Below are 19,187 nucleotides of genomic sequence, written 5' to 3' on the forward strand. Positions count from 1 at the left end.
TCTCCATAGAGGTGAATGGTGACAGTTTAGATGGGAGGGGGAACTGAACCTAGTCATAGGAACCCAAGAAGCTGCTTTCTGGTGACTCAGACCATTGGTCCACCATGCCCAGTATTGTCTACAGCGACTGGCAAGAAGTATCCAGGTTTCAGGTATGGAATGTATCCCAGTCCTACCTGACGTTGCCATTGAGGATTGAACACAGAAACTTTTGCAAGCAAATCAGGTGCTCTACCATTGACCGTGGGTGGCACTGTGGGTTAAACCACAGAGCCTAGGACTTGCTGATCAGAAGGTTGGCGGTTCAAATCCCCGCGACGCGGTGAGCTCCCGTTGCTCGGTCCCTGCTCCTGCCAACCTAGCAGTTTGAAAGCACGTCAAAGTGCAAGTAGATAAATAGGTACCGCTCTGGCGGGAAGGTAAACGGCGTTTCCGTGTGCTGCTCTGGTTCGCCAGAAGCGGCTTAGTCATGCTGGCCACATGACCCGGAAGCTGAACGCCGGCTCCCTCAGTCAGTAGAGCGAGATGAGCGCTGCAACCCCAGAGTTGGCCACGACTGGACCTAATGGTCAGGGGTCCCTTTGCCTTTACCATTGACCCACCGCTCTTCCCCCAATTAGGAGTTAAGAATCTACCAGCCTGGATAGCTCGGTTGGTTAGAACATGGGGTTGATAATGCCAGTCCCTGTAAGGGACAGCTGCCTATTCCTGCACTGCAGGGCATTGGATTACATGACCCCCAGGGTTTCTTCCAACTTTATGATTCTATTTGGGGTGGATGTGGGGACTTCAGGTAGGCAAATTATTTTCCCGTTTAAAGCTGTCCTTTTTCCAAACACGCTCCCCCCGCAAACGAACTTGTAGAAAAAAAAGGCAGGGGGGATGACTAACCGAAAAACAGAAAAATAAGGAGCAGGAGGGGTGTGTGTGGTTGGTTGTCTGTCTGTTAAAAAGCAAACTTTTTTGTCGATTTCGGAGGAGGGAGGGGAGGGGGCAGCTCCTCTTGAGTCAGTTTCAGGAGAAGGGAGGGGAGGAAGGCTTCATCAGTTTCAGCAAAGGAGGGCCAACCTCTTGTCAATTTCAGAGCCAGGGGAGTCGTGCGAAAGAAAGAAAAAGAAACCAACAACTTTGGTCTCTGAGCGGCTCGAGAAGAAGCCAGAGAGAGTTTTGTGGGCTAGGCTGAGCAAGGGGAAATTGGGGGCGCGCTCCCTCGCCCTGTTCCCCCTCTCTTAGACGTCGACACGAGGCAGACCGAGATCTTCCCATCTCTTTTCCCTGGGAAACCACAGCCAGGAAGAGCAGATCGGGGGTGTAGCGGGGGTCATCAGAACTTTTTTTTGGGAGGGGAGTAAGAGGGGGGGGGGAAGGCAAGGAGAGCCGGATCGCTCGCAGTCTTCTGGGTTTGTGGGTGCTGGTGAGCTGGGGTGGGTGGGGGGTCAGCAGGCGCCCTGGAGCCCCCCACCTCCGCGATGGACGCTGTGGCAGCCTTCGGCATGGATAAGCAATTTGCCCCGAACCCGGTGCGGATTTTGGACCCTCCGGACAACCCCCAGGCTCGGAAAAACTTCAGCGTCAGCCACCTCTTGGATTTGGAGGAAGTTGCCGCCGGCATGAATGGGGCAGCCAAGGAATCCGGCGCAGAGGCGAGGGAGAGCGGCAAGGGCGGGCCGGACCCCTCTGGGGGCAGCAGCGGGAGCGAAGGAGGAGGCGCCCTTCGGGAAGGTGAGCGCTTTTTAGATGAAGGGGGGAAGAGGAAAGAAGAGGAGATGTCCTCAGACTTTCTTTTTGAGGGTGGTGTACTAAAGAATCTGTGACAATAGGATGTCCGGACTCATCCAACATCTGTGAAATGGGTAGGAAATGCCAGCCAGGCCTGGGGGAATCCACAAGCTTTCACACCCTTTGCTCGCAGCTCCTCATAAAGTCCACCTACTTGGGAGTCAGCCCCACTGAATTCAAGAGGACTTGACTTATGTAGACATGATCCAAATGGTGCTGTTTATGGCAGATTTGGGGCCTGATCATGCCCGTTGTAAAGCATTTCACAGTGATCACACAGAGTGATCCTCATCAAAACACCATCCTTTATATTCCCCCCTTTCTTATTTCATCTAAATTTCCCCATAGTTTTATTGTTTATAATTTATTGGGTTTTCCCACACAAAAATGGCAAATCCAGATTAATTGGTGAAATGATAACAGGTGGTGTTTTGACGAGAACAGCATTGTGTGGATGCTGTGTTGAACTTGTGTGCAACAGCCATCCCAAATCCACTATAAAGTAAGGTGTGCATAGGTTCCTTCCACATCTTCCTTAGTGGAAGCAAAAGCGCTGTTGAAATTGGTATCCAATTGGGCCCTGTTCCTTCCATTGGGCCTTGCACTTTGTATATTTTTCTGCAGGATTGTGCTCCTCTGTCTATCTATCTATCTATCTATCTATCTATCTATCTATCTATCTCTATCTATCTATCTATCTATCTATCTATCTATATCTATCTATCTATCTATATCTATCTATCATCTCTGTCTTTCTTGTATCTTTTCATAATCACACACTCTGAGTCTGGGTTTATAAGACCAGCATCATTTCCTGCACAGTGCCTAGCATGTAGTCCCTTTGCATTAATCTGGTTGGCCACTGTGAGAACATGATGCTGGACTAGATGGGACATTGGCCTGATCTTACATCCCCGCTATTTCAATGACCAGTAGTTCCAGTGGTTAGCAATAGATTCCCCTCCTGCCCCCAGGCCTTGGAAACTGGGGAAAGAGGTGGGGGTTTTGTTTGGCAAACAGACATCTTAAAGCCATGGAGAGGGTTTTCTGCAGTTCATCTATGCTCTGAAATATGTTTGTGCATGAGCAAACGCCATGGAGACTATTATAAGCATCATGAAATGTGACATCATGACAACAGCCACACATCCAAGAAGATTCCTTCTTCTCCTCCTTCTCCTTCTCCTTCTCCTTCTCCTTCTCCTTCTCCTTCTCCCTTCTCCCTTCTCCCTTCTTTCAGGATACAAATTCTTCAAAAGGAGGCTTACAAGAAACATAAAATTTATATGCTGCTTTTCAGCCAAAAAGACTCCCAAGGCAAGAATAAACAGATGTACACAAATACAACACAGAGCAAATACAACATAATGCAGAAACAAATGATGTAAATTCAACCCATTTCAACAGTATCAGAAACCAAACGCATCTCTGCTCCTGCCAAAAAAAAAGGCAGATGACATTGCCTACAAAAATGTTAAGGGTGAGAATACTTAAGCATATATAAAATGTCTTCAGAAAGCTTCCCACAAAGTAGATGGGATAGATTAGCGCAGGAGTGGTGGTGGTAAAAAAACTGCTTAGTTTTGCCATGAATACCAATGGGTAGTTGAGTTGCCTGGACCATAATTTATTGATGAGTTCTCAAGAGCCTTGGGGCTGAAATCATCACCAACTATATAGGCACAACTTTGGTCCTGAATGCAAAACTCTGCCGCTAATGGTTCACGGGTGAGGGTCCAAGTCTTGACAACTTGAGTCCTAAAGGACTTTGTTCTAATGCTGATGGTTCCCAAGGCCTCCCAGAAAGTGAAGCTTCCCCCTGGAGAACATGCTCACAGTCACCTTTGCAAGTATTCCCAGGCATAGGAAGGATGAGTCTGAACTGTCCTTAATTTTAGCTGCATAAAATATTATTGTTGCAATTCGTAATAAAGTTAAGAATTTTAAGGGCCTTAGCTAGAAGAGCTAGATGTGGTTTATGACTAGTAATAAGATATTATCATCATTATTGTGAGTGCTGGATCAGGCCAAAGGGGGCCTAGCCGATCCAGCATCCTGTTCTGACAGATGCCAGTAATGGGAAACCCACAAGCAGGATTCTACAACAAGAGCAACTCTCCCCTCCTGCGGTTCCCAGCGACTGGAATTCAGAAGCATCACTGCCTTCTGACCATGGAGACAGAGCATAGCCATCTATGTAAAACATAAGCATGCAAGCAGAGCTCTGTTGGATCAGGCTAACGTGAGCCCATCCAGTGTAACATCTTGTTCTGACAGTGGACAACCAGATGCTTCCATTGTTGTTGTTGTTGTTGTTGTTACTATTATTTATTGAATTTATATACCTTCCTATACCTGGGGGTCTCAGGGTGGTTCACAGAATAAGAAATTTGCAAGCAGGACATGAGCACAAAGCATTTGTCTGCTACCAGGGTAATTTCAGGGGCACCTTAGCATGCTTGCAAACACTTGTGTGCTCCCCCACTACACCATAAACTGCATGTGTCGCAAGGACGCACTGGTTAGACTGGCCATTTTTACGGCAATCTGGTTCTGCTTCTTCCTGCATTGGTCTTAGCGATACTCATGCATGTGCATTGACAACATCCAGGAGGCTAAACGTTCTCTCTTTGTTTTCCATTTTCAATGTCATATATGGGGGGGAAATGCAACAGGCATCCCTTGGAATCAATCTGCACAGCCCAAAAAATATTCTGTGGAGAGCCCCAGGCCCAGAGAGAGAGGGGGGCACCATATGGGCCACTTGGCCCAGGCCTCTGATTCCAAAGGGGGCCTTGGTCAGCACATTCACAATTGCAGGGGATGCACTGGGGTGAATGCGGAGGCGCAAAGGCGGTGGCGGTGGTCGGATTCCCTGGGGCCATGGCTGGCAGCGCGAGAGAAAACCTTCTCCGGCGTCCGTCACCGAAAGAAATTGCTGATCAAATGCTAAACTTGAATTTGGAAAACGTTTTTCCAAATCTTCTAATTGCATTATGCATTTTCTTATCATTACCAGCTACAGTGGTCTCCAATGAGAGAAGTTTCAATATATTAAAATGAATTAAGTCTTTCTTTCGATTAACAATGGCTTAAGAACGCCTAAATGGTTTAGCAACGATAAATATAAACCATGATAAGGCAAAGTTGCTTGATTTTTGCTGCGTAATTCAAGAATTCGCAGAAAAGAAATTTATAAGACTTCAGTTATCCCCAGGGTAAAAAAAAGGGGGGACACATTATCTACCTGGCCTGGGCCTCTGCCTGGATCTGCAAGGCCCTGGAAAGCCCTGTAAAAATGAAAAGATTATGGACAACCCCCTTTCATTTCAATTGGGTTTGAACAGAAGAACATCCCATTAGATTTGGGATACATTAGACTTAAGCACCCAGCTATGTGCTTCAGATCTCAAGAGGTTTTTCCTGGGATACATTGTGCTCTCAAGGACTTCCTGAAAGCTCTGACAGAAGTATAAATTTGTTGTGCATAATCTAGCTTAAGTATACCCATTTGAATGAATAGGAACTGTCACAACTGCTATTATGGGGTCAAAATGACCCTGTGAAGTAATGAGAAGGCTGCAGCTTTGTGTTAGCGAATGTGCTTTGCATGCAGAAGGTCCCAAGCTCAATTCTCAATGGCATCTCCTGGTGGGGCTGTGAAAGACCCCTTGGTTAAAAATCTTGTGAGCTGCCGCCGGTCAATGTTGACAATTCTGAGCTGCATGGACTCTTGGTCTAACTTGGTATAATTTCTTGTGTTCTCATTAAACCAGCCTTTAATTCAGAACTGTGAGGACTGGAATCTTTATTTTTAAGGAAAGGGTCAGAACTCAGAAGCAGAGCAACTGCTTAGCATGCAAGAGGTTTGAGATTCAGTTCCCAGCATCTCCAGATTCGGCTGGGGAAGACTCCCTGGCTGAAGCCCTGGAGAGCTGCTGCCAGTCAGTGTTGACAATTCTGAGCTAGATGGAACAAAGGCTCCACCCAGAATAAGGCAGCTTCCTATGTAGGTCACTCTTCTAACCATTTCACAAAGGAGACAACTGAGACTGAGCTAGTGGCCTCCATTGGCAGAGGTATGATCTGTATGTCCAACTATCACCGCAAGGACCACCTTCCTATTACTCATTTATTATAATTTATTACGGTTACACACAGCCCTAAAATCCTAAAATAGGCTGAAGGGTGTTGCATAGATGCTTTTTTAGACTGATTAATTGATTGATTAATTGTATTTATTTTTGGTGGGTTTTATAGTCTGTCCTTCAGTCAAATGCCCAGCTCTGTTGCTCCTGTGCCTTTAGTTTAGGGGATTGACTTGCAAATGACAGCAGGTCTCCCAGTTGTGAACAGCAGATGCTGTCTTGATGGAACTCCTTTTTCACAGGCAAAGAAGGAAGCCAACATGAACTCCCTCCATCTTTTGGAAATTTTTAATTTCTAACCTAGCTTCAGTTCAAATAGCACTGGGATGAAAACAGAAACAACCTTCCAAGCATGGCAACTCATAATGATCATGAGAGCATGGTGCATTTTCCCTTGATGACACATTTAGTGATCTAGACCCGAATCACAGCTTTTCCTACACAAGGTGGGCACCCTATTGCAACTCAATTTGGCTTCCCTCTTCCCAGTCTGTGAAACCAGAATAATAATGTTGGTCTGCTAAATGGTGTCATGGTGAGGATTGGTGAAATTGTAGCCTATAGACTTAAATATAAAGGAAAAGAACAAATGTTAAGTGAAATTTGCAGTGCCTGGGGAACCTCAGAATTAGGAACAGAAATCCAGAAAGACTGCTTCAAATATGTATTTCATATTTATTTATCATTTATCATAATACAGTAAATAAATGGGTCCTAATTGGTTGGGCCAACCCTGAGCCTTTAGGCATCAATAACTCATTTTACCAGGCTCCCTTTTTTTGCAATGGATGCTCTGCATGAGAATAATTTTGTTTCATTTCAGAAAATGTATATACAGCTTGATTGTAAGCAAGCAAGACAACCAACCAACCAACCAACCCTCAAGCAATTTTTTTTAAAAAAACACCCACACAAATTATCGGTAAGAACTGTTAAAAACAACTATTTAAAACATTTGCAAATAATTAAAATAAAAACCTGATTAAAATAATTGCCAACAATCTGCATAGCTGGGTAGGCTTTGCCTAAAACAAAAATTTTTTTTAGTAAGCACCAAGAACAGAACAGTGAAGGTACCTTCCTGATGTCAACAGGCAGGGAGTTCCAAAGTGTGTGTGCTGCCACACCAAAATATCAATTTCATTCATATGCAGAATTGGTACTGTGTGGCACCTGTAACAGTGGCCATTCCACTGACTGAAGCAGTTGAGTGGGCACTTGTCAGGTAAACTGGTCCCATGTTGCTGAGGGCTTTATATACTAATAGGGACACCTTGAACTTGGTAGCAAATTGAGAAGACCTGAGCAAAGTGTTACACTAGGGCCTCTCCATCTGCTGATGGTAACATCAAGTGAACGTTTCCATATAGGGAACAGGCAGACGCAACATTCTATCCAAACATATAGGGTATTCTCCCCATTAACCTCCAATTGCAAACCATTTTCTGGGGTGGGGGACAGTTTTGATGTTCAGATGTACATTCAAGAACTGTGTGAGAAGGCCTTTAGCCAAGCCATTGTCTTAATGGCAGGCACATGCAACCGTGAGCGGAATCAGGGATAGGGTTACAGAAATCATATATTTTTGGTGCGGGGTCGTGGTGGCCACCATTGTTCTTCCCTACATGCATGGGAGCTTAACCCTTATGTGCCCACTTAACTGCTTTGATCAGTGGAACTGGCCCTGTAAGAACTTTATATTTTAGTGTAGCAGCTCCTTTACTTTGGAACTCCCTGCCCCTTGATACTTGGCAGGTGCCTTCACCGTAGTCTTTTTGGTGCCTGCTAAAAACATTTTTTGCTTAGACAAGCCTACCTAGATGTTTAGAAAGCTGGTGTGAGTATTAATTTGCTCTCAGTCTATAGTTAACTTTAACAACTTAAGACTTTCAAAAGAGTTATAATCTTTTTCGAAATTCTTAAATGATTAACGTTAATTTTCCTTATTGATAATTTCATTGTTTAATTGCTTCATATTATTTTTAGTGAAATAAATAAATAAATAAATAAATAAATAAATAAATAAATTTACTCTAGAGCCAGAGCAGAGTTCATGTAGTATTATATACTTGCACTGTGTCCTGTTTTGCTTCAGGGGATAAAAGACTAGCTCAACACTCCTCTCCCTTCTGTTAGTAATGGGAGAAAAACACGTATGGATTCCTTTCTCATACAGAAGAAAAGGCACCGTTCTTTTAATGATGGCACAGTTCTGTGTCAATTATGTGGGAGTATGTTAGGACTGAATTTAGGAAGCTGTACTTCTCAGCAGAAATAAGCCTTTCACATTTCGAAGAATGCAGCAGAATAATGATAAGGGCTCTGGCAAAGGTGGACTAGCAAAAAAAGGCCAGGACAGCATTTGATATATGGGAACTTATCTTCCATTACTAAGTAGAATTGTCTTACTGTTGATTATACAAGCATTCTTGCTTGGTTTGGTCAGGGTTTTCCCCCCCAACCAGCTAATAGGAAGAATTCCTGTGTTGGATAATAATTGGGTTGTGGTTTTTTGTTTTTTTTTTAATAAAAATAAGTTTGTTGCAAAATCCAAACTAAAATAACCAAAGTGGGTGAATTAGTGTCTTCCTTAATTTCTTACCTCTACTGTGCCCTGAATCAGCTCCCCACCTTCCTGACCACCCCACCCAAGGTAATTTGTGAAAAGTGTGTCAGTTAACTCAGAACTAGTTTCTAAGAAAGGAGTTAGCCTGGGGAGCTTAACAGATGCAGATCTGAATTCTGATCAGAAGTTAGTTGTGTCTTTGGAAATTTAACGCAACCAGTGCCTCCTGTTGCCCATTGCATTTTAAAACTGTGTGGTGAGGGCCATTGTTTTTTCTTTCCTTATGGAACAGTTCAGAGCCTTCCTCCCTTCTTTGATGACTTCCAAGGCCAGCAACTGTCTTTTCATTTGGGAATGAGGGTCCTGGGAATCCTATAATGCAAGAGGACAAGGTTCAGGAGCACCAAAATATATTGATTGCATATGTCCCATAAATTGCATGCCTACCTACTGCCATGAGCACCAGCTGACGTACATTATAAGGATGTTTTTTTTTTCATCTTCGCTTTTAAAATCACTTGTCCTGAATCTACGAAAGTAATGCGTATCTGCAATCCGTTTGCCAGAACCTACGCAGCATCGGTCTAAGTTTCAAAGTGAAGTAGAATGAAAATTGGTGGCTTGGAGCTTTTGTTTTGGGAGAATTTGACGACAGCATTTATTCTCAGAAGGATCTGTATTCTTCTAACAAAAGCAGCCTTGGTTGGAAAATAATATTTGATTAAAAAAAATAAATTAAATGAAGCACATGAATACAGCTCACCCGGCGTAAAGCACTATTGTCAAGGTCTGCTGCTTTCAGTGGGAGAGTTAAGCATTTTGCTTCCATCAAAGTGCTTGGCTCCGGTTCAGAAGCGTACCCAGATTTATTTGTGATGATTAAGAGCAAGTGCATCAGAAGTCTGGAAAGAGGTCCTAATGGAACCTGCGGAGTGTAAGAGTCAATTTTGGTATAATAAAATGTATGATGTGACCTAGGAGAAATTTATGGACTGTTTTCATGGTAATTAGAGTGTGGGGTAATTAGGCAATGTCTTCTTATTATTAAAGCCCCTTTTTCTTTTTTTGTAAGTGTGCTTTAAAGAGTGGCACACATTGTGGGTCTACCACAATTGACTCTGAATCCTCTTGAGTCTAATGAAATTCAGCTTTTGTCCTTCTGTTGTTAGACTGAACGATGGAGGAGAAAGGGAAAGTGGTTGATTCTAGGAATCAGTCGCTGAAAGACTAAAATTGCATTCTGTAGAAAACCTTTTAATGCGTGTATGTCTCTGTGTGTGTTATAGATGTAGCATTATATATATATATTAAAATAAAATAATTAATCTCCACTCAAAGCAATTGTCAAAGCAGTGTTCTAATTTTAAGAACATTTATTCAGAAGGGATGTTCCACTGATGGCAACAACATGGTTCTGGAACACTAATCAAGAGAGGGTCACTGTATTAAGGACATTAGTGGTAGAAGTCAAATCTGGATAGGACTTTTAACGTAAACCTACCAATTAACATTTTCTGAAATGGTACGCTAGAAAGCTACCTTGCAAAATCCACACTTATCCAAATTTCCAACCAAATAAGGTGTACCCCCCACAAATTGTATATATTAAGGAAAGTGTGTGTAAAAATGCATGTATTAGTTTTTTTAAAATGCAAGATGCATTTTGTTGTGGGAAATTGGTTTGCAAAATTGTGAACATTGGGCAAAAGTGCATACAAAATTGTGTGCGTCAGGAGAAAGCTAAGCAAAATGTTGATGAATTCTCATGAGGATTTTTTTAAAATTATAAACTGATGTGGGCAACGTGAAAAACTGAACTGAGGGCTGAGGAAAATGAAAAATTGGAATAAACCAACACTCTCAGATTTCCCATAAGCTTCCAATTCATTTTATTAGATGGCAACACAATGAGGGTGAATATCTGGAATATATTGGTCATAATCCTACACATTTGCCACAATGAACCCCAGGGTTACATTAGTCATATCAGGCTAAACCTGTTGAAGTAAGTACACATGAGACTAACTATGGCTTCAGTGGGTCTCCTCTAAGTAGGACATGGTTAGAGTCAGCTGACAGAAATCAATAGGATGATGCTTCCTATGGCAAAACTGTATTCTGTTGCTTGAAGAAGGTAAACCCACGGTATAAACTGGGATCTACAATCTGATACATGTATTGAATGTTTAAATGTTTTATTATGTTTCTGTATATGCTGGAAGCCGCCTAGAGTGGCTGGGGCAAATCCTGTCAGATGGGTTAAAATTTAATTAAAATTAATGCAGTGTTACAAACTAATCCCAGTACAGTGGTACCTCAGGTTACATACGCTTCAGGTTACAGACTCCGCTAACCCAGAAATAGTACCTCGGGTTAAGAACTTTGCTTCAGGATGAGAACAGAAATCATGCTCCGGCGGCGCGGCAGCAGCGGGAGGCCCCATTAGCCAAAGTGGTGCTTCAGGTTATGAACAATTTCAGGTTAAGTACGGAGCTCCAGAACGAATTAAGTACTTAACCCGAGGTACCACTGTATATATCCACTGAGAAACAGGCCCCATTAAATTCGATGGGACTTGCTCCCAGATAAGTGCATAAGGATTACTGCCTGTATTATGACTAACTTTAGCTAGATTGCCCTATTATTTTTCTGTGGGGTGTGTGCAAAAAGAATTTCAGGGGAAGGCAACTTATCTACCATGTCCCCACTGTAGCCTAGGGAGCTGAATGTCTAGTCCAGTGGTTCCCAAACGTTTTCAGGCCACTGCTCCCTTGGTTCCATACACCCCTCCCTCAGCTCCCAGCCCTTTAAAGATCATTATTCAGAATAGCAGTTTGCACAAGCCAATAAGGAAGACAAACACACAAGAAAATGCAAAACAGAAACAATCACCCCCCCAAAAAAATCTGGTTGAAACTATTAGTTTAATTAATTCAACAAAATCGATGAACTTGATTCAGTGATACCAGATGTTGCATGCAGAAATATTTTTGCACATTCTTACTAATGAAAACTTAAGGGGGAAGGAAATTTACAGCATAAAATATTTATATATAACTACTTACCAAACATGCACAAACCTTCACCTATCACAGATGTTCTGCAATCAATAGGAAAATCAATATCTGTTACCAATAGTCAGCTATCTTGTGGCAACTCAGAATCACAAATACAAACATGACCAAAGGAAATCACTTTGAAAGCAGTTAAGAGCAGTAAAGCTTTAAACATGAAGTGAAGACCGTCTTTTGCTCAAGGCTCCAGCCTGGTTAATCATAAATACAGTACATATTCAACAAACTTGGAGGTACCCACCTCCAGTGCCCCCTGCCACCCTCTTGCCTCTTAGTGGCCCCAGGTAATCCCCACAGGGGGGCAGAACCACCGACTTTGAAAACCACTGGTTTAGATTTTGCATCCATGTTTACTGACCAAGATTGCAGTGCAGTCAAGAAACAGCTGATGAATCATTTAGCTTCATTTATGTTCATGTTAACTGATGGAAAAAAGTCCTCTGGATGAATCAGTACAAAAATTCATATGCTTACTTTTGAATCATTTTTAATGTAAATGCTTTTTTTTTTTTAAAGCAACAGCTCATAGATGGGAAATGGCATCTCAAAGAGTGTATGGAATGTGTGTTGGGGGGGATGGTTGGAAAAAAAGTTTGGGAACCACTGATTTAATTGAATGGCAATATGATAATCATTTTTGTGTTTCTGTATGCATAAACAGGAGTTGCCCGTGCCAATTTGCTCCGAATTACTGCATCTTTCCATTTGTCAAACCTGCTTTCCTCTGCACCATCACACTGACATTCCCCCACAAAGCAGAGGGGACCTCCCCCCCCCCAGCATTTTTGCAGAACCACATACGGTGGCTGCCTCAATTTAAATCTAAGCGGATTTCAGGCAGTTGGGTTTCAGACACTGCTCCATTAGAAATCAGAAGGTGGAGACTCCCCCTCCCCACAATCTTTTAATAGATCTTGCAATTCCAGTGAAAAATGGCCCAGGAAAATAAAACCCCGGTGCTTAATTCTTATAGGAAGAACGCTTTGGATTTGTAATCCCAGAATGAGTTGTTGAAGTTTTTTTTTTAAAAAAAGCCCCCAAAGCAAACAAAACATTATTATTTATAAAATGCTATTTTCCATTGTCACTTTGCTGGAAAAACCACAATAACATTCCAGACCAGGAGTAGCCAACTTCAAAGGATGTGGTATGGAGGCACAGAAGTGGTTTCAATACCATAACACACAGCTTGGATTTTTGTGTGTGCGTGTGTTGTGTGTGTGTGTGAGAGAGAGAGAGAGAGAGAGAGAGGAGGAGGAGGGAATGTCTGTATGTAATTATGCTCTTTCAAGCCATCCTTATACTTGCATTAAGAGATGCGCACTGGATCAGTTGCACAAATGCTTCTCTCGCCAGAAGATAGAGCTGATGCTCATTCCTGGAGCTTGCTTGTGGTGGCGATAGTGGTGGTGAGGGAAGGGAGCACTCATTCAACTTGCGGGTTTTTTGCTCATGAAATCAATGACCACTTTTCATCTCTGTTGGGAGCGAAGGAAGCTGGAACTCGTAAAGAAATTGAAAAGGAGCCCTTCTGGAAAAGAGAGGGAACAGAGATCTTGTAAACACCCAGAAAAGTGGACTTTTACAGGGTCTTTATGTTTGCAGAGCAGGGAATGGAAAGGTTCTTTCCACTTCCCTCCCAGTTTGATCAAGGCACCTTGGAAGATGTCTCTAGAGGAGGATATCCAAGTCTCCTGCAATAGGATCTTCTTCTATGCTCCGTTCTTTCCACAAGGCAGGCCTCAGCAGGAAATTAAAGTCTCAACTCTGTCTTCAGAAGAGGGGGGCAGATGGAGAATCGCATTTGCAAATCGACACAAGCGCCTCTCTGCTCCTTCTTGGTTTGTTTGGCTAGAGTTTCCCCTTGAGATGTTTAAATTACTGATGATTATTCCTGATTCATTTCCCTATTGAGTTCTAGGAAGGGTCTTCAAAGAAGATCCAAAGGATCTGGAATGCTACTGAAGTAGGTTTACAAGGAAGTTGGAATGGGGGAGAAACTGGATTCAGTTTGTGTTTAATGGCAAATCTACTTGTAACCCACATACATGCAAACCAAAACACCACCATCTTTTGAAATTTGTACTTCTCCCAATTTTGCAGTGCAGTTCCCCAGCCAAGCAATGTGCCCAAAAATGCATTCACTGGTGTCTACATTGGCATGTATTCATTTGAATCCCCTCTTGGCAGCGAAGCTCCCTGGGTGACCTTAATTAATCACAGCCTATTGCGGGGATTACATGTGCACTTGGACCTGAGAGACCAGGCTTAAGATCTCTCCACTCAGCCATGATGCTTACTGGATTGTGTTGAGCTAGTCACTGACCTAAGAACGATGGACGGCAGAGTAATTTTAGGTGTTGAATCGCTTTGATTAGTTAAGTCATTTATTTATCTCTTTAAGACTTTTATATACCACTAAATTAGGCTCTGTCATTGTGTTTGGGATGGGAGCATCAAAATACTGGTGTTGAAAAGTGAAGGGGTTAGGTTTAGGATTAGGATTAAGGTTGCTTGGGGATTTTCTATTAATGCATCTGATTGGCTGCTGTGATAATAGGATGCTGGATTTAGCTCACTTGACAGAGCATGATACTGTTAGTCTCAGGGTTGTGGGTCCAAGCCTCCCATTGGGCAAAAGATTCCTGCATGGCAGAGGGTTGGACTAGATGACACTTGGTGTCCCCTCCAACTCTACAATTATGTGATTCTGTGACTAGATGGACCATTGACTAGGTGGACCCAGCAGGGCTCTTCTGATGTTCTAAGAGGTAGCAAATTTACCAAAAGGTTATTTGTGGGCGGGTGGCGGTTAAATGTGGGGTTTCCTTCATATTTCTGGAGCTGGTTTTTATGTGTACTATTTATTTTTATTCCCGGGAGAATGCTCTGTTTAGCCATTAATTGTGTTTTCTAGATTGTGAAAATTTCCACGGTTGGGTTTTTTTGTTTTTTGTTTTTGGACTTATCTTTTATTTAAGGTGTTTTGATCTGTGTTGCAAACAAGAAGCGGTCCAAACAAAATTCTGGTGCTTGGCTTACAAGGAGGTCAAAGGGAGGCACATCCAGTGTCAGATTAACGTAAAAGCTAAACATGCTGTAGCTTAGCACACCACTCTCTTGGGGCCCCCCAAAAAAAATTAAAGAAAAAAACCCTGGATGTACATTTCCAAAATATAAGATGACTGCAACAATTACTTTGACAAAATACATATTTTGTTATGTGCAAATGGCTTTAGATACCTATTAGGTTCCTAAATTACCATATAGCATATATTCAACACAAAAAACAGCTGAACATATAAAGGGCCCCATTACCTTCAGTAGCTTAGAGTCTCATCAAACCTAAATCCGGCCCTGGGCACATCCTTTGGTTTCATACTTTGACTTCCTCCTTGGCTGTGGGCAGGGGGACATGATTTGACTAAAACTGAAGGGGCTCCCATTGACCGGGGCTTGTGGGTTGCATTAAACTTCCATATTGTTTCACCTCAACACTAGAGACCTGGTAAATGATAATCCCTGTTTTCCAGGTGTGATATTCCAGGCTCTGGTGGGGATGGTGGACAGGGCCATGAGGTCCTCAGGCCATTATGTAACACATGGTGGGTGTTTATCCTTCCACTCTTGAAATTTAAGTCTCCACAGCTCACAAAGACCATACTGGCTGTCTCTCAGTGCACACCCAGGTCACTGAGCCTGAGCTTCTACACTCACTGCCTGCCATGAACCACCAGCTGGAGGAGGCGGTGAGGACAGAGGGTGAAGAAAGAGCTGTGAGTAGAGGGGGGGGGGCTTCCCCCATCTCCTGGACCCCCTGAGAAACTCAGCAAACCTGCTGTACCTGGAATTGGCTGTGGAGAGTGCAGCTGAATGGGACACAGCTATGGGCATCCTGAGGAAGCACCGTCTACCCAGGGATGCCCCCAAAAGCAAATTTAGAGTGAGAGTCCCCAAACTTGGCCCGTCAGATGTTTTGGGACTACAACTCCCATCATCCCTAGCTAACGGGACCAGTGGTCAGGGATGATGGGAATTGTAGTCCCAAAACATCTGGAGGGCTGAGTTTGGGGGTGCCTGGTCTAGGGTGATGTCCGCTGTTTCCAGGAACTCTTCTCATTGTGAGATGTTTGTAGGTGATCTGAGAGTTTGTTTGGACTCTGGGTGAGAACCTGGAGCCTGAGAGGGAGGGTGTGTCAGAAGAAAAACGAATTGATATTGATTTATGTATACAGTGGTACCTCTGGTTACAGACGCTTCAGGTTACAGACTCCACTAACCCAGAAATATTACCTCGGGTTAAGAACTTTGCTTCAGGATGAGAACAGAAATCGTGCAGCAGCAGCGTGGCAGCAGTGGGAGGCCCCATTAGCTAAAGTGGTGCTTCAGGTTAAGAACAGTTTCAGGTTAAGAACAGATCTTCAGAACGAATTAGGTTCTTAACCTGAAGTACCACTGTATTAGTAACTTTGTATTAATGTAACATTTTCATATGACAGTGCGTAATCTTGTAATACTTTGTTTAAGTTGTTTGTTGTTGCTTCTTCAGTTTTCTGTGAACTCCTTAGATATATATTTAATATATTAAGCTGTATAGAAATTAAATAATCAATCAATCCTGTTATCTTGCCATTGATCTCCATACTACAGGGATGTAGTTTAAAAGTACATGAACACCTGCCAAAATCAAGTATTTCACCAATACAATGAAAGAGGTACTGCTCTAATATTTGTTTTCCTCTTTCCTCCCCATTCGTATTTCCTTTTGTGTTGTGCCTGTTAGAATTTTAGCCTGAAGGCAGGAACAGTTTCATCTTTCAACATACAGGACAGTATTTAGAAAATGCTAGAGCTTTACAAAGTGTTGAATGATGCTAATTACTTCCTTTGCTCCTCAGTTTGCATTGCAAGCAGCTTGGGCTTTATCCATTTATTATTTCCCCTTTAGTATCTAAACACAACATGCCAGCACAGCACATCCCTTTCGCTCCGCCCAGAGCCACCTTCTCCAGATTGCATATGCTGCTAAAAACACAATTTCAGTTGCAGCTATTCTGCAATAATTGCAACCAGATCCACTGTGAGATGAAAACATCCTATTAAACATTAGAACACCTAATAGAAGGCTTAATTTCCCAGTGGGCCTGGTTGTAATTATTAGAGAATAGCTGCAACTTGCACACATTTCGAAATAAGAAAAGGAAACACCACCAAGCTTCTTCCTCCTCCTCCTTCTTCCTCCTCTTCCTCTCCTCCTCCTCCTCCTCCTCCTCCTCCAAACGGTAATTGAGTAAATTAATTCATTGCCCACTAGGCACAGAGTACCCTCTGAGAAGGTGTGACTCTGAAATAATTCAGATATGCTTACAGCACCCCTGTTTTTAGAAGCAAGCTGTTTTCAGGGCTTTCCCAGGAAACAAACTACTAGTCACAATTGCCATGCTCTGCCTCCAAGGTTGGAGGCTGTAATCAGGGGCAGCCCACCACTAGTGTAGTGGAAGATGAGGCTATTCACAGTGATAAGCAATAATGCTTCTGAATCCTACTTGATGGAAACTGCAGGAGTGGAGAGGATACTGCTTGGGGGCTTCTGCTTGTGGCATCTGGGTGGCCAATGTGAGAACAGGATGCTGGACTAGATAGCCCGCTCTGGCCTTATCCAGCAACCAGGCTTTTCTTATGTCCTTAACCTGTGTCTTCAGCTTTCATCCTGGGTTTGCTTAGACACAGCTTTTCAGAGATTAGACTATGTCCAGTCTTTCTTGAGCATTTGCTCAATGATTTATCCAGTTTGGTGTAAGGCAACTTACTATGTTCCTCTTTGGGACTGTGGAGCCTAAAATCTTACTTTATTTTTAGAGGAACAGTCATAGCAGAGTGGCAGAGCACATGTCTGAACACAGAAGGCTCCAGACTTATTCTCTGGTGTCTCCTGATAGGGCTGGGAAAGATTCCCTGTCTGTAACCCAAGTGAACCAGTCAGTGCAGACTATACTGAGCTAGATGGACCAATGGTCTAGATCATCAGAAGGCAGCTTCCTATGATCTGGTGAACCAGGTCACTAAATGCCACTTTGGGGAAACTGGAAGGAATTAAAGGTAAAGGTAAAGGGACCCCTGACCATTAGGTCCAGTCGTGACCGACTCTGGGGTTGCGGCGCTCATCTCGCTTTATTGGCCGAGGGAGCAGCGTACAGCTTCCAGGTCATGTTGCCAGCAAACTGGAGCAGTGGAAATGCCGTTTACCTTCCCGCCAGAGTGGTACCTATTTATCTACTTGCACTTTGACGTGCTTTCGAACTGCTAGGTTGGCAGAAGCTGGGATTGAGCAACGGGAGCTCACCCTGCCGCGGGGATTCGAGCCACCGACCTTCTGATCAGCAAGTCCTGGGCTCTGTGGTTTAACCCACAGTGCTACCCGTGTCCTCTAAAACCTGCTTTCAGCTGAAATCACCATTGCACAGTTATGATGTCTGATGGTGTTTCTCTACTCCTCCCAGTAAGTTTTCGAGGGCAATTCAAAGTGTTGGTGCTGTCCTTTAAAGCCAAACAGCCTCGACCGAGTATACCTGAAGGAGCGCCTCCACCCCCATCGTTCTGCCCAGACACTGAGGTCCAGCTCCGAGGGCCTTCTGGCAGTTCCCTCCCTGCAAGAAGTGAGGTTACAGGGAACCAGGCAGAGGGCCTTCTTGGTAGTGGCGCCTACCCTGTGGACATAGCTGTCAACTTTTCCCTTTTCTTGCGAGGAATCCTATTCGGAATAAGGGAATTTCCCTTAAAAAAAGGGAAAAGTGGACAGCTATGCCTATGGAACGCCCTCCCATCAGATGTCAAGGAGATGAGTAATTATATAACATTTAGGAAACATCTGAAGGCAGCCCTGTATAGGGAAGCTTTTTAAGGTTTAAGGTTTTACTTTGCTTATATATATGCTGAAAGCCGCCCAGAGTGTCTGGGGCAACCCAGTCAGATTGGCAGGGTACAAATAATAAATGCTGCTGCTGATGAATACCCCCAGAAAAAAGCAAGTGGTAGTTGTGCCATTAACAATGCCTAGGGCTGTGTACAGTTTTAGCTCAGTGGCAGAATATCAGTTCCGCATGCAGAAGGTCCCAGGTTCAGTCCCCGTTATGTTCAGGTGGGGCAGGGAGAGACCCCCTACTGAAATCTGGAGAGCCACTGCCAGCCAGTGTAGACAATACTGAGCTAGATGCACCAACTGTCTGACTGCCTGTGTTCCTAAGGTCATGCTTGAGGACTGGCTGTAGCTCAGTGGTAGAGCATTTATACTCTGCTCCTCTGCACGGCTTACAGTGCGTATAAAAACATAGTAAAACGTCAAACACTAAAAAAGTTCCTGCCTTCATCTGTCTTCTAAAAGTTGTGTAGTTCTTTATTCCCTTGACCTCTGATGTAACATTGGAAGTGGGGGGAGTAACTGGGCAGGCAAAAGAATAAGAAATGGGTCCCTTCCTGCCAAGTCACAACATATTCCATCCATCATTTTCCTTTTTCCTTTTCGGTGTTTGCTATTTGAGGAGTGAAAAAGACTGAGTTCCAGGCCTTTTACCCCTCCCAAGTTTCCATCTCTTAACAAGTGAAGGGGGCCGTTAAAATAAG

General features: G+C 43.5%; 1 protein-coding gene across 3 annotated transcripts in view; it reads left to right on the forward strand.

Annotated features, from left to right (window-relative positions):
* Positions 1–1,378: 1,378 nt before the first annotated feature.
* The window catches only part of PRRX2 (paired related homeobox 2), a 58,000-nt gene continuing 40,191 nt past the window's right edge, over positions 1,379–19,187 (forward strand). For all 3 annotated transcript variants that reach the window (XM_081897958.1, XM_081897959.1, XM_081897960.1), the window contains exon 1: positions 1,379–1,722. In XM_081897958.1, coding sequence (XP_081754084.1) covers positions 1,470–1,722 — 253 coding nt within the window. In that variant the 5' untranslated portion in view covers positions 1,379–1,469. The remainder of the gene's footprint in view (positions 1,723–19,187) is intronic.

This window comes from Podarcis melisellensis, assembly GCF_964234715.1.
Source record: "Podarcis melisellensis genome assembly, chromosome: Z".
NCBI lineage: Eukaryota > Metazoa > Chordata > Lepidosauria > Squamata > Lacertidae > Podarcis > Podarcis melisellensis.